This window comes from Lithobates pipiens, unplaced genomic scaffold (assembly GCF_037356315.1).
Source record: "Lithobates pipiens isolate NorthernLeopardFrog02 unplaced genomic scaffold, aLitPip1_a1.2 Scaffold_1, whole genome shotgun sequence".
Classification (NCBI taxonomy): domain Eukaryota; kingdom Metazoa; phylum Chordata; class Amphibia; order Anura; family Ranidae; genus Lithobates; species Lithobates pipiens.
The window spans coordinates 131,096,295-131,112,806 of record NW_027507685.1 but is presented as its reverse complement, the minus strand read 5'-3'; the positions used below and the strand labels follow the sequence as shown (position 1 = coordinate 131,112,806).

The 16,512-nt window shown below is 42.4% G+C and overlaps 1 protein-coding gene across 1 annotated transcript in view; it reads right to left on the bottom strand.

Annotated features, from left to right (window-relative positions):
- Nucleotides 1–951: 951 nt before the first annotated feature.
- The window catches only part of LOC143974934 (ectonucleoside triphosphate diphosphohydrolase 8-like), a 112,291-nt gene continuing 96,730 nt past the window's right edge, over nucleotides 952–16,512 (bottom strand). The window contains exons 6-10 of the mRNA XM_077476790.1: nucleotides 13,131–13,361; nucleotides 9,816–10,073; nucleotides 4,783–4,893; nucleotides 4,297–4,434; nucleotides 952–1,925 (exon numbers count right to left, since the gene is read on the bottom strand). Coding sequence (XP_077332916.1) covers nucleotides 1,710–1,925; nucleotides 4,297–4,434; nucleotides 4,783–4,893; nucleotides 9,816–10,073; nucleotides 13,131–13,361 — 954 coding nt within the window. The 3' untranslated portion in view covers nucleotides 952–1,709. The remainder of the gene's footprint in view (nucleotides 1,926–4,296; nucleotides 4,435–4,782; nucleotides 4,894–9,815; nucleotides 10,074–13,130; nucleotides 13,362–16,512) is intronic.

The window sequence follows — 16,512 nt, the reverse complement described above, 5'->3', positions numbered from 1 at the left end:
GTGTTTTCCTGATGAATGTATTCATGATTACAGATCAAAATGCATTCACATAGAGTTTGACTGGTACAAAGGGTCTCCAAATTTTCACAGCTTGTGTGCCATATTTGAATAGTAGCAAGTGGTGAAGAGCTATGCTTAAATATAAAAAATAGCACACAAAAAGTCTAATGTTAAATCCCCAGTTCATATTTTTAACGGAAGAGATCAGAATTAAAACCTACTCAGGTTTTCATTGTCACCCTCCTGTTGACCCCACTGGGGAGATTTTCTTTCACTTCATGTCCTGTGATGCCCACACAAGAAATAAGTGTGCAGTCAGCAGGACAGGGAGACACAGACACAATAAAGTTTTTCCCTACTCTTCCTATTGGAGAAATTTCCCATCACTTCACAGACAGAAAAAAATAGCTCCAATTCTTCTCCATTCTATCGAAAACAAAAGGTTTTGGCTAAAGTTTGGCCATGGAAAACAGAAGGTCTGCTTTTTGTCAGACCCCTGCCCCATCAACACAAATTTAAAAAGCTATTGACCAAGAAATGGTTCTCCGTATAAAAACATGTTCCTCAGCCCTAGCTCTAAATGTTTCCGAAGTGTGGGTGATGTCACTAAGCTTCCTGGCAGAGCTGAGCTGGAGTGCATTCAGACAATATTGAGCACCCAATTATGCCAAGAGGCAAGGTGCCATCATCCAGGTCTACTAGAAGAACCGGAAATACAAGATGAGGTATTTTGTGTTTTGGGGAACAGAGTTTGTTGACCAAAGAATTTTTAAAGACATTTGTGGAGGTCACAGATGGCTGTCAAAAAACAGCCCTTCCATTTCCATAGAAAGTCTGCTTTAAAGGGTAACTCCACTATTGTGAGAAAAAAAATTTAGCAAAAAAAAAATAAAAAAAAAAAAAAAAAAATATATATATATATATATATATATATATATATATATATCATGTACAATTGTGACTCAAGTCATCAAGTCATATTGTAATTGAATGTTATTAAAATGACCCTTACTTTTAAACCTTCAGCCCTGTAATTTTCTGTCAAATAAAATGCAGTATGGCTACTTTTGTGAATGGTTTACTGGTTTTCCCAGAAGTCTGCACTAAGATACAAGTGGGATGTTTGGCCTCCCCTGCAACAAAAATGTAATTTTTGGTAAGATCAATGGAAAATCATGTCTAAAGGGATGCAGACCTTGCCAATTTCCTCATTCAAGCTCTGAAGGGACAGCAGCTGATTAATAATTATAAAACCACTCCCATACATATTCACTCTGCACACCGACACAGACAAACACTATCTCTTTAAAACAACAGAAGGTAGGAATTAAAAAAAAAGTTTGTTCATCAAATCCTTGCAACGTACAGTACTTACAGTATATCACCCAGAGGGGAATGTTTTTTCTTAACCAAAATGGAGTTACTCTTTATATTGTGTGTAAATATGGTGGATGAGGCATTAGGTGCCCAAATAGTTAAGCACCCAGTGCCCCCTGCTGGGAGATTGCCTTAGATCACCATTATATCACAGTCCAGCCCCATGAAATTTCTCCAGTGAGTTTTAAAGTAAAAAGTCTTAATGGAACAGATCAAAATACACAAAGAAAAATAAGTTACAAGTGGGAAAATTAGGGTAGGCACTATAAATTAATAATTTCCAGTTTTTTAGTCATGGTTATCCTGTGCGTCATCATGGCTGTACTGTGGCCTCATTTCCACCCCTCTTGGCCTGAGCAAGCATTCCGGAAGTAACAATGTAGCGGAGCAGCCACCAGTCCTGCTGCCACGCTCAGCACAATGAAGAAAATGGCAGCCACCCAGAGGTTGTAAATGTGAGCCTTCATAAAACTGGGGCCTTCTGATGGGATCTTATTTGTCATGTTCAGCATGTAACCCAGAGTCCATCCGACATCAGCATTGTTGGCCTGTGGACAACATCAAAATTAAGACATGTTTGCATAACCTGGGGTTGGTTCTGGTCAAACACATACTGTAACAGAACACTTACTGTAAAGTTACCTATACACAAGTAGAAGAATTATAGCATAAAAATGTGTGTTCATACCAGTGGGCTGTGAACAATTATGTCCTATGGGAAAACCCCAGTGCTGGGAAAATTATTGATCGATCCTAAAAGTTTAGGATGTTTTCAGATGTCAGAAGCAGCTGATAATATACATAATGGTTCCCTGGTCTGTTTTTGTCTGGATTGCAAAACAGTCCATCATTCTCTTAGCTTGAAATTACACTATTCAGTTTTGGTGTGTTAACATACAGGTTTTAAAAAGCACAAATTACCATGCAATTTGTTTCTCCAGCCCATTCATTGATGAATAGGCTGTCAACACACCACAGCAGCCAAGAAAATGCACATAACCCTCTTAGCAACACAGCACACCACAATGTAAGTTGCAATGTTTTGGAGAGCACGTGGCAACACGTTTTGACACTTTGTTCCACAACACACACATCTTAATTAATGGCCTGTTGGGATGGAGTAACAAAGTCTGATTGTAAATAAAAACCATAAATGGTTACTTTTATTTTGAGAACTTATTAGAATGTTGGGAAGAGGCAATGAAAGAGGGCATTTGATCACCTTTTTTTTTTATAAATATTTAAATTATTTATATAGAGAACTAGTGGAAAGGTGTTAAATAGACACAGGAGAAAAAAAAAGTTTAGACCTTTGCATATGGAAAGATGTTCAGTAGATAAGGGTGCTCCGAGAGGGGAGGAATAAAAAGTTTAAACCTTTGCATATTGAAAGATGTTCAGTAGATAAGGGTGCTCCGAGAGGGGAGGAATAAAATGTTTAGGACCTTTGCATATGGCCCTTTTACTGGTATAGCTGGGAAACATTGCAGGATGTTGATCTAGGGAGTTGTCTAGTTGCCTTAGGAAATCAGGAATTAATGTTTACTCTGTTTCAGCAAATTGGACACAACTTTATAAGAGTTTTTGCTTTCTTTCCAATCAAATGCATTTTTTTAAATTCAAGTTTGAGGGACATGTGTAATCAACCTAAAATAGGCAACAATGTACTAGTGTTGTCCCTGAAATGTACTATATTTGCCACTAGAGGTCAGGAAGGAACTATCTCCCTGATATGGTAAGCTCAAAGGGATTGTAAAATTTTTCCTCTTATTCTTTTAATAAACATGCTTTACTTACTTTGCTCTGTGCAATGGTTTTGTACAGAACAGTCCTGATCCTCCTCTTCTGGAAGTCCCCCGCTGGTGCTCCTGGCTCTTCCTACCTTCCCAGTGTCACTCATGCATGCTTCGATTCAGAGCCGCACTGTGTGCATCTACTGACACGCATAGTGCAGCTCGGCCCTTCCACGCTTCCTCATTCCTCATCACTGGAATTAATTGACAGTAGCAGGAACCCATGGCTTCCGCTGCTCTCATAGGGTCCAGTGAGGTTGGGAGAGTGGAGAGAGACACTGCTCCCAGGCACAGCGCTGGTTTGAGATCAGGCTCAGGTAAGTATTTAGGGGGGCCCGGAGAAGCTATATGTAAAAGATTTTTTACCTTAAGAGATTGCATTAAGGTAAATAGAAAAAACAACAACAAACAAACAAACAAACCTTTAGGCCTCATGTACACTGCTACTGCTAAATGGACTTTAGGAGCAGTTGGGCATTTTTTTCAACTGCTCCTGAACTCTCCTCTATGTTATCTTATCAGTACATGTATACAGGGTCATTTATAGTTATTTCTAGGCAGCTGAGTTTAGAGGCCTTTTTTGAAAAGCAAAAAAATGGCATTTCAAGCGCCAAATGCTTCTAAATGTGGCTAAACGCGGTAACTTGCATTTAGTCACGTTTCGTTTACAGGCATTTTTAATTTTTGCCTATTTAAAAAGAAAATATTTTTTTTTTTTCCAAGGACTTATAAATGTAAACGCATCAAACCGTGGCAAAACGTCAATAAACGTGGCATGTAAATGCAGAAAAATTGACGTTTTAAAACGTGGGTTACTATCTATCAAGTTAAATCATTCAGGAGAGGTAATAAAAATGTCACGTGTACATTAAGCCTTAGTCTTTATGATGACTTCAAGGCTAATGGCAATAATGTCCCCAACAAACAGAAATAAGATTATCCTTACATTTTATTTACATGCATAGCATAGTATCTATATATAGATCCCCTAAGCTGACCTTGTTCTGTCATAAAAACTATAGGATGAAACAACCAGTGACTGATAATAGCTTATCACACTACACAGTAGATAGGATTTATAGAATCAATCATAGAATTGCATATCTGTAGGTACACGTATACGCACCTGGTTTGCAAAACGTATGTTATTCCACGACTCGCTGGTAAAGTTGTACCCGTCCACCAGCAGAGTCAGTATGTACATTGCTGAGGTACAGTACTCCAACAGTCGCTTCTTGTTCTCACCCGGGAAACTAGCATTGAGCTGAAGACAACAGGAGCACATGGTTAGGACATAAACGGTTAATTGTATTGGGCCAATTAGCCTATGTAACAGTGGGGTTTATATAAAAGGTATCTACCCCCCCCCCCCCCCCACTCAAATAATTTGTATAAATACAGCTGTTTCATATAGACTTTTTTTTTTTTTTTACATTGTCTGAATATTCTAGGCCAGGTTAGGAGTCGTCAACTATAATGTTTTCAATAAAACAGGTGATCCTAGTGGAGGGGCATTCTTTGCACTTCGTTGCTATTAGGCCTATGGGCTCCACTGATGGAAATCCAGCCCTGCCTTTGAACCAATGTGCTATTCAATTAAATTTTACTGTACCTCTTTCCACTCGCGGGTGCAATAATTCCAGACAGAACTGTTGGCGATACTCAAGGGCTGCCCATAGGTCAGATTCAAGAAATTGAAGGTGTAATAGAAGGCCGAAAAAGCCTAAAGAAAATAACAGGGTGTGGTTAGACCTTCCTAGTAATATTAATACAAAAATAGTACAAAACGAATTACAGAAAAAGTATAGTGTTTTGCATTTTCCATTATGTAAGCTTCCTTTCATGTTTCAAAATCCAGTAAAAAAAAAAAAAAAAAAAAAAAAAAGATCAGCTCGAAATATTTACTGACAAAAAACACACTTGTACACTCATATGATTTCCAGCAGCACTACCCTTCTATGTAAAAAGAAAAAACATAGCTAACAGGGAAAACTTGTTCTTTTTGATAGAAATTCATATATCCAAACTCAACTGTAGTGAGTTTTCTGTAGGCTGCTTTCACACTAAGGAGCTTTAAAGGCGCTATAGTGCTAAAAATAGTGACCTGCATAGTGCCTGTAAAGCGCCTCTCCTGTCACTCCAGTGTGAAAGCCTGAGTGCTTCCACAATGGAGCGGTGCGCTGGCAGAAAGCTAAAAAAAAGTCCTGCAAGCTGCAACTTTGAGGCGCCGTAGGACCGGGGCATATGCCGCTCCTAAAGCCCCTGCCCATTGAAATCAATGACTAGTGCCGCCGAAGCGCTGCGACGCTTTTCAGGTGCTTTTAACTCTTTTTTGGCCGTTAACGGGGGTTGAAAGCACCCAGCTAGCAACCAAAAGGTCCGCAAAAACAATGGTAAAAATATCGGCTCTTTACTGCCAACGCCCCAGTGTGAAAGTAGCCTTAAACAAAAAATTTTAATTTTCTAGTGTTAGTGCATGTTTTTGCCTACGTCGACAGGTTTGAGGTTTCAGATGTATTCTTCCTGCCTTTGAGATACAAAATTAACACAATTGTGCTTTTAAAAACTCACAGTAGTACAAGTTGACATGCGTCATTACACAAGGTAGGCAATCTACTTTTTTGTCCTCTAGAAGTCTTCCACAGTTCCCATTACCAATGACAAAGTTTATGTATAAACCTTTGCACACAAGAACAGTGCTGTAATAAGCTCCTCTGTAACACTTATGGTGCGTACACACGATTGGATTATCCGGCGGAACTCGGCAGTCCGCTGGACAATCCGCCTATCTGTGTGCTAGTCCACCAGACTTTTGAAATGAACGGACTTGCCCACACACGGAGGCTCCAGGTAGACGGAACTAGCGAAGGAAGTGAATGTCGCCGCCTCCATCAGCGAGATTGACACCTCGCGAGCCCCGTCACCTGCTATGGATTTAAAGGGGAACCCCTACGCCGAAAAAACGGCATGGGGGTCCCCCCAAAGTCCATAGCAGACCCTTATCCGAGCACGCAACCCTGCAGGTCAGGAAAGGGGGTGGGGATGAGCGAGCGCCCCCCCCCCCTCCTGAGCCATATCAGGCCGCGTGCCCTCAACATGGGGGGTGCTTTGAGGAAGGGGGGCCAAGGAAGGACAAGGGCCTCTTCCCGACAACCCTGGCCATTGGTTGTCGGGGTCTGCGGGCGGGGGGACTTCTCAGAATCCGGACCCCCACCCAATGTGTATGAGTATGGGGTACATGGTACCCCTACCCATTCACCTACCCATTCACCTGGGAAAAAAAGTGTACATAAAAAAAAACACAACACAGGTTTTAAAAAAACTAAAATTGCAGCGCTAAATAAAGGTTTTTAAAATACTTTATTAGACAGCTCCTGGGGTCTTCTCTTCTTCCGTCTTCGGGGGTCTTCTCACCGGACTCCTCCACTATCTTCTGCTGGCTCTTTTACTAGCGGAGGAGCCTGGCTTTCTCCTTCGCCGCCGCTGCAATCCGGGGGTCTTCTTCCGACTTCGAGGGTCTTGTCCCGCTCTTTGGGGATCTTGTCCTGCTCTTCGGTTCTTCTTGCCGGGCCTCCGCTTTCTTCTTCCAGCTCTTTTACTAGCGTTGGCCCGGTCTTCTGTCGCTGTCACTGTCGCCGCCGCCACCTTCTGCTCCTTCTGCTTCTTCTTCTACCTTCTTCCGATGTTGACACAACACTCTCTTCAGCCCTAATGGCAGGGACGCGTTGTGCGGCGACTTATATAGGGACAAGGGGCGGCGTCACCGGGTGATGTCACATTGTGACCCTGCCCCTTATGATGTCACAGTCCCAGCATCCCCTGGGACTGTGACATCATAAGGGTCGGGGTCACCATGTGACATCACCCGGTGACCCCGCCCCTTGTCCCTATATAATCGCAGCACAACGCGTCCCTGCCATTAAGGCTGAAGAAAGTGTTGTGTCAACATCGGAAGAAGGAAGAAGGAGAAGCAGAACAAGCAGAAGGCGGTGGCGACGGCAACAGTGACAGAAGACTGGGCCAATGCTAGTAAAAGAGCTGGAAGAGGAAAGCAGAGGCCTGGCAAGAAAACCCGAAGAACGGGACAAGACCCCCGAAGTCGGAAGAAGACCCTCGGATGGCGTCGGCGACGAAGGAGAAAGCCGGGCTCCTCCCCTGGTAAAAGAGCTAGTAGAAGATAGCGGAGGAGTCTGGCAAAAAGACCCCCAAAGACGGAAGAAGATAAGACCCCCGGAGCCGTCTAATAAAGTATTTTAAAAAACCTGTTTTTGTGTTTTTTTTATGTATTATTATTATTATTATTATTATACAGGATTTATATAGCGCCGACAATTTACGCAGCGCTTTACAACATTGGGGTAGACAGTACAATGCAATACAATTCAAGACAAGGGGAATCAGAGGGCCCTGCTCGTTAGAGCTTACAATCTAGGAGGGAGGGTCAAGTTATACAAAAGGGTAATAGCTGTGGGGGATGAGCTAATGGAGAGAATAGTGAAGTTCTTAGATGGAGGCAGGATAGGCTTCTCTGAAGAGGAAGGTTTTCATGGATCGCCTGAAAGTGGATAAATTTGGAGACAGTCTGACAGATTGGGGTAGTGAGTTCCAGAGGATGGGCGAGGCTCGGGAGAAGTCCTGTAGGCGGATATGGGAGGAGGTGATGAGGGAGCTAGAGAGCAGGAGGTCCTGGGAGGAACGAAGTGGGCGAATAGGTTGGTATTTGGAGACTAGGCTAGAGATGTAGCTGGGGGCAGAGTTGTGGATGGCTTTGTAAGTAAGTGTTAGTACTTTGAATTTAATTCGTTGGGCAAGTGGCAGCCAATGGAGGGATTGGCAGAGAGGGGTAGCAGACACTGTGCGGTTTGTAAGGTGTATGAGTCTGGCAGCAGCATTCATGATGGACTGAAGGGGGGATAGTCTATTTAAAGGTGAACCAATGAGGAGGGAGTTGCAGTAATCAAGGCGAGAGATAACCAGTACACTTTTTTCCCCAGGTGAATGGGTAGAGGTACCATGTACCCAATACTCATTCACATAGGGTAGGGGGCCGGAATCTGGGGGCCCCCTTATTAAAGGGGGCTCCCGGATTCTGATAAGTCCCCCGCCCGCAGACCCCGACAACCAACGGCCAGGGTTGTCAGGAAGAGGCCCTTGTCCTCATCAACATAGGGACAAGGTGCTTGAGGGCACGCGGCCTGGTACGGCTCAGGAGGGGGGGGGGCGCTCGCTCGTCCCCACCCCCTTTCCTGACCGGCCGGGCTGCGTGCTCGTATAAGGGTCTGCTATGGACTTTGGGGGGACCCCCACGCCGTTTTTTCGGTGTAGGGCTTCCCCTTTGTATAACCATATTATATTACAATTGTATTGTGTTTTTGTCTCTTGAGTCCATATTCCCAGCCTGACACTTTTCACTGAGAAACCGCAAGTAAGCTAGCCCAGAGTTTGTTCTTTCTCCTCTAATTCACTCACTTGGGGAACATTTTTCCGTTTGGTTGCTCACATTTATATCTTTAGTCCTGCAGGATGGGATAGTGGCTTATAGTGATATATTGCCTTGGCCTGGTGGTGTTTTGTCATTTGAAAGACAATTGTTTTCTTTTGCTTGTTCTGCCATGTCTGTGACATAATATAAGTTAAACATTTATCTTATCAGTGTGTGTGTGTTTATCCTTTGTGTGACAGCAGTCACCTGGCCATGTGTCAGGGCTGGTTTAGCCCTTCCTTCTCTGGGCTGGCCGCTCAGCTGTCGGCTAATTGCCAGCTCTCTTCTCTCTCCCCAGTTACCAGCTGTTCCCGATGATGCTCGTCTGACCTGCCTACTTAACGCCTTCCAGCTCACTTCACCTCTGCCTTCGCGTTGGTCACATCACAAGGAACCATCTCCTGCGGTTTGTTTCAAGACTGGCTTGCTGACATCCCTCCTGGCTCCTTATCCTGCTTGCAGTTGCTCTACTTGGATCCCTGACTTCAGGCCTGGCTGATTACCCAATCTGGTTATTGAACTTTGGACTGGCTGATTACCCAATCTGGTTATTGAACTTTGGACTGGCTGAGTACCCGATCTGGTTACTGGACTCTGGCTATGCTTGACTATACTTTTTCTATTTATCTTTTTATTTTTATTAATAAACAAGTGTGATTTAATTGTACTTCTGTCTCAGTCTGATTCATGGTTTCTGACACCATGGTATTATGGTGGTGTCAGCAGGGGCAACACTCTGCTCAGGGCTCAGTAGTAAACAGGCTACCCAGAATACTCAGCGGTTCCTGAGAGGGTAGCGATACACAGCTATGAAACCCTGACCAGACAAAAATATGAGATCACTGATCCACTGACTTAATTGAAGGCAAAAATTTAATTCAGCCCATCAGCCTATAGAGGTGGGTACTACAACTGTATATTTTCCTTTAGATTATACTTGTTCTAAAAAAAAAAATATCAATAAAACCAAATTGAAATATATATATATATATATATATATATATATGAACTTCCTATGGCTTTGTCTGAACAAACAACTGCTACAGAGCTTTCTCTCTTTAGAACCCTTTGCCATGGGTGCACAATATTAATAATATCAGATATAACAGTAATATCAGCTTAAAACGCATATATACAAAAATAAAGAAAAAAATGTTACTTACATAGAACTTTCCATGTACAGATGGTTGGTAGATGCCATTAAAAGAACATGTTTTATATAAACATCCAGAAAAGTTGAAAATGTTCTTTATGGCCATCTGACACACAGAAGGATCTCCTGTACCCTCCACGGTAACGTTGGCTCCTATGTGACCTGGAGATGTTGACACACAGGGACTATTGTAGACGGAGGAAAGGGTGACAATGGCATTGTATCCTTTTGGGTAGCAAGGATGCTTGACATTCCCGCTGCTCGTCTTCTAAAGAATACAAAAAAATCCACCATTTCAGCTTTTATTTTAGATGTAAAGGTCGACACCATCACCCTGCCTTGTAAAAACAGTTTTTTAAAGCAAACATTATACATTCAAGCAGGGCAGAGCAACAGGTTTCTTTAGTTATATGTCCGACATTCAGTGGTGTACCTAAGATATCAATTTTTTTCAAATTATCAATGTAATAATTTTGGACACAATTCTACCCACCCACTGAAAATATTTCCAAGTAATAAAGTGGTGTGCTACGTTGAGATTTGTGAGTGTGGCCAAATTATGTTACCAGTAGGAGGGGCTTAAAGGGCATGGTTAAACAAAATCTGAGCTTCCCCTATACACAGCACACACATGCCACAGTCTTTATACCCCTCTCCCCAAAGTTCATACCCCCACTGTAAAGATCTCCCTTAACATCCCTAAATTCTCCTCCCAACCCACTTTTCCAGCACAGATCTCTCAGTATAGATTGACCCTGCCACACCCCTCAGTACAGATACCCCCCCCCCCCCCCCCCGAACAGTCCCTCAAGACAGTCATATCCTGTTACAGACACCTCTCCCCAGTTCAAACCCACCCCCCCAGTACAGACTCGCACAATCACTCCCATCCCCCCCGACTCGCCTCCCCAATACAGTCCTTCCAGGATAGTTACCCCTCCCAAGCACAGGCCCGCCAGTGCAAAGAAAACACCAACCCCCCACCCCCAAATGTATTCATTGGACCAGATAAAGTTTAATGTGAGGGAAGTCCTTTTTTAGCTCTGCCATATGCCCAGAGCAGGAAAGGAGGCTTCCCCTCACTCAGAACTTACTCAGGTAATTACTGGGTGGCAACTTGCTGGGAGTGCTGTGACCACCTGACAGCACCTGTTACAGGGTACTGTACACGCCCCATTTGGAAGGCCTCTGCCGCCACCCATCAGCATTTATTCACCTTCCCTTTATTCCCCCAGAGTCTTATTTAGATGCTGGGAGTTAAGGAAATGCCTAGTACCTTCCGGTATAGAAAAGCATGTTGTGATAGACTCACCCGGGACAGAGGCTTTTGTAGGGGACTGAATGCTAGCCTCTTGCGAACTATGTTTGTTTGTCAACCTTTATTTCAGCTCTGCATGCCCTTTTATGTCCAAGTCTCACCCTGTGTCTATTAGGGGCACAGGGTGACCAAGAAAATGGAACGGTAATATTTATCCACAATATTTCCCAGGAAATATACAAAGACTATTTCTTGTTTATTTGATTCTGAACTATACATGTTAATTATTAGAGCTGAGCACATTGGCCTCTGTACAATGTAGGAGATGGATAGTCATCTGCTGGTGGGCTCCTGCTATTGTGAGAAGGTGTCCTGTGTTTTTACTTATGATAATGTGGATTGTGTCTTCTGAGCTAGGAGATGGCAAGGCTGACCTGAAAGGTCAAACCTCTGAGTCACCTAGGCTAGTTAAATGATTAGTTAATTAGCTCATGTTAATTTATGTTTCTGGTTACAGTACGTATTGTTAGGGTAATATGATCAAGAGGGGGGAACCTCCTCCTCAAGAGTATATAGGACTGTATTCTTGTTCTAATAAACAGATCTATTTCTGATGTACTCCAAAACTGGGGTAACTTAGTCAGATTCACTGGTCCCATGTTCCATAGCTTGGGAAGCGATATACTGACGGAAGCACTCAAGTAGAGTGTGGGATGTTCCATCACACATGTGACTCACACCATGTGGCAATTCACTGTTATATGGTGTAGGGAGAGAAAAAAAGAAGCACAGTTTTGTATAACCTCAGATTCACTTACAGAGAGTCTTTCTTCATTTCAAACAGTTGAATAAATTGGTTGGAGAGAGAAGGGAAAATTAGTATGTGCATCTGACAAGGGGTGGGGTATTAATGTGAACTTGTGGCATTGGCTTGCATGATCATAGCACAGGTTCTCCAAAGGAATTTCTTAAAATATTTCTGCTATAAAACCATAATCCATCATATTATCAGCCAATAGTGTCTCTTTTCCAATATCATGATCAATTAACTATGTGACAATAGAGGACAAATACAACTTTAGGCTGGGTTCACACTAGTGAGAACTGGATGTGGGTTTCCCCACATCCAATTCGCATGACAGATTGTGACCGGCTCTCTATGGAGCCGGTTCACACATCCCCGGGGCGGCTGCGGAGCACATTGTACAGGAGTCCTGTGCGTCTTCTGGTCCATTTCAGGCAAAAATGAAACATGAAACACAGAACAGGAACGCACCGGACCCCTGCTGTGAGCCGCATCCATGTTTAGTGTGAACCCAGCCTTAATGCAAACCTTTCACAGAATCAGCACCTCAAAATGAGCATGTGATAAAAAAATGCAAGGTGTTACTATGAGTGAAAACTGTACATAAAAATAATCAGTACATCCAATTAAAATTCAAAATAAATCTAAATCCAACAACAAAATTGTAATCTATATCAGTTTACCAGTCCTTAGATGTGGTTGCTACATTTGTTTACTTTTTCAGGCTAAGTATGATCAGCTGATCCTGACAGAAATGCAGCGACCTATCAACCTCCTGTGAACTGAACAAATATCAAACCATGATATGAGTTTTCTTATGAAGCTTTGGTACTCTATAGAACACCTCCCCATTTCTGCAATATAGATGAGGAAAAGGAGAGGCGTTTGTAGTCCAAATTATCAGAGCAGCCTAGGGTGACAACGCTGCTCCTCCATAGATACAGTACAGCAAATGAGCATTGTTATTCTAGAACAGGAAGTTAGTTACTAGCGAGATCACCAAGTGAAAATTAAACGAAGGCTGAAAAGTTAAGAAAAATCCAGCCATCACATTGAAAGGCAGGTAAGCTGTAATATATTACATTTTTGTTTTTCAGTTTATATGCTATTTACTGCAATTCTTAGCTTTTCCTGTAAATTCAAACTTCACTGACAATTGAGGAATCTAAGATCATCATAATGTTGCTCAAGCATAAATTATATAATCATCCTATGATTTTAGAATATTAGGCATATTTTACATGAATATACACATTTCCCACCTCTATAAGGTAGACAAGGAGTCTCTTCAGTGCCTGGTCCTGGCCATAGCAGAGGTAGCTGTGTGTGTAAATAGTGTAATCAAAACCATAGAGTCTAAAGAACATCTCCGTGCTATTGTCTTCAATGTCACCGGATGGTTGAAAAGTCATTTGGGTAGAGGCTCCTCCAAGGTCCATGGCTCCAAACAGCTGGGCTTGCTGGGGATGTATCCAGCTGTTTACGTATGAATGCTGGATCCAAAGGAACAAAGGGCAATAAAAGTAAAGAGTAACAAAAATAAAAAAGGTTACTTAATAGAGATTTTTTAAATACCTTCATTAAAATATGTTAAGACACAGAAAATTACTTTAAACAAACTTTTTATTAGTAACCCATAATATGTATATATTGATAATTTGGTAACGTTTCCCTTTACAATTTTTGTTTTTTTTATATTTTACTATGTATTGATTTTTTTGTTTTTTGTTTTACTTCTATTGAATTATATGATACACTGCATATTAATATTTTGTATTATCTTTTTCACTCAGCAGATGGCAAGTTCTACACAAGCTCTTTGCAAGTACTGGTTTTCTAATATTAAATTACTTCCTGTTAGAAGGTGGCTATATTCATTCGTCACCCTCTCTTTCTTACTCATGAGATGGAGGACACACTATAAACTATGGGATAAGGGGCACATGACCACAACACTAATGTGCACTGCTCATTCCAAACAAACAGAAGTGAGGGGGGGGGGGGGGGGGGGAATAGCTACAGGATCGTATAATTCAAAGGCAAAACTTTTTTTTTTAGTTTTGGATAGAGTAGGGAGAGATTAGAACACATGTCAATTTTTTTTTGCCTTCTGTGCTCCCGTTAAGGAGATTCACCCTCTCTATTTTTCTTGTTTACCAATATCATTGAAAGTGAAAGTAAGCCCTTGTACACACGATCGGAGATTCTGTCGGAATGTGTCCGATCGGAGCGGTTTGTCGGATATTCCGACTGTGTGTGGTATGCATCGGACTGTTTCCGTTGGAATATCCGTCGGACCAAATTTTCCAACTTGCTGGAAATATTTTCCCTCAAACTGCTCCGATCGGACATACTCCGATCATGTGTAGAGAATTCCGATCCACGCATGAGCCAATGACGGCGCTCTTTACTGATGTGAACGGCTGTATCCAATCACAGCCGGTTACATGTAAATGCAGAAGTGCTGTTTATCGGCTCTCCTCGCCTCATAGCGACTGTGTATGGCAAGTGTAAGGTGAGGAGAGCCGATCAGCGGCATCTCCTCACAGAGGAGATTTTATAGATAATCAGGGCACCAATCATCAGTGCCCTGATAGTCAGTGCAGCCCCAGCAGTGCCCAGATGTGACCCCAATCAGTGCCCATCAGTGACACCAATCAGTGCTCATCAGTAACACCAATCAATGCCTATCAGTGACACCAATCAGTGCCCATCAGTGACACCAATCAATGCCTATCAGTGACACAAATCAGTGCTGCCTTTCAGTGCCCATCAGTGTCTGCTCATCAGTGCTGCTATCATCAGTGCCACCCATCTGTGCTGCCTATCATTGGCCATAAGTGCTGCCTATCAGTGCCCATCGGTACTGCCTATCAGTGCTCATCAGTGCGGCATATTAGTGCCTCCTCATCAGTGCCCATAAGTTCTGCCTCATGGTGTCAATTTCATGGGTCAGATGGTAACTGTACCAACAAGAAACAATGTGTTACTGGACCTACTGATTACTAACAATACAGACCTGATCGTGAAAGTGGAAATACGGGGCAACTTAGGAAACAGCGACCACAGGTCAATTAGTTTCAGTATAAATCACAGAATTAGGAAGCACAAGGGTAATACAAAGACACTGAATTTCAAAAGAGACAATTTCCCTAAACTGCACTCTGTGCTAGAAGATATTAAATGGGATAAAATCCTAGGAACAAGGAGTCAGTGCATTCCAAACGGAAATAAATTTAAAAGACCTAATAAAAATCCTGGGTGGCTCAACTCCAACGTAAAAATGCATATAATAGCAAAGGAAAGGGCCTTCAAAAAATACTAAGCTGGGGGGGGGGGGGGGGGGTCACTGTCAGCATTCCAACTTTACAAATAATGCAGTAAGAATTGTAAGGGTGCAATCAGGCCGGCTAAGATAGAACATAAATGGCACATAGTGGAGAAATTCTTTAAATATATAAATAGTAAGAAAGGGAGACCAGAACATATTGGCTGAAGGGAATCTGGTTACAGAAGAGGAGAGATGGCGAAGGGATTGAATATACTCTTCTCTTTAGTCTTCACAGGGGAAACTGGGGGGGGGTATAGTAACCAAGACAGTAATGCGAATCTTCATTAACACGTCACAGGAAGCACCCTCATGGCTAACAGAGGCCAAAATTAGAAAGAGACTTGAAAAACTTACCATAAATAAGTCACTGGGACCAGATGGCTTGCAACCAAGGGTCCTTAAGGAACTCAGTCAAGTGATAGCCAGACCATTGTTCCTAATTTTTGTAAACAGTTTATTGACTGGAATGGTACCAGCTGATTGTAGAAAAGCCAATGTGGCACCAATATTTAAAAAAGGGCAGATATATATCCCTGGGAACTACAGGCCAGTTAGCTTGTTAGCAAAAGTCTGCAAGCTCTTGGAGGGCATGATAAGGGACTATATACAAGATTTCAGTTATGAAAATGGTATCACTAGCAGTAATCAGCATTGATTCATGAAGAATTTTCTTGCCAGACCAATCTATTAACCTTCTATGAAGAAGTGAGCTGCCATCTAGCTAAATGAAGGGCTGTCAATGTGGTGTATCTGTATTTTGCAAAGGCATCCTATACAGTTCTCCATAAACAATTACAGTACAAACTAAGAACTGTTGACATGGAATATAGGGTGAGTAAATGGATTGAAAACTGCCTTCAAGGCCAAGTCCAAAGGGTGGTGATAAATGAGGAATACTCAGAATGATCCGGTGTAGAAAGCGGGGTCCCCCAGGGTTCTGCCCTGGGACCAATCCTTTTTAAATTATTCATAAATGATCTGGAGGATGGGATAAACAGCTAAATCTCAGTATTTGTGGACGATACAAAGTTAAGCAGGGCAATAACTTCTCTGCAGGATATAGAAACCTTGCCAGAAGATCTAAACAAATTAATGGGGTGGACAACTACATGGCAAATGAGGTTCAATGTTGAAAATTTTTTGAAAAAAATTTAAGTAATGCATTTGGGTGTCAAAAATATGAATGCAATTTCCTCGCTGGGGGAGAACCTCTGGGGGAATCTAGGATGGAAAAGGACCTGGGGATCCTAGTAGAGGACAGGCTCAGCAATGGCATGTTGCTGCAAGCAAAGCAAACAGAATATTGGCATGCA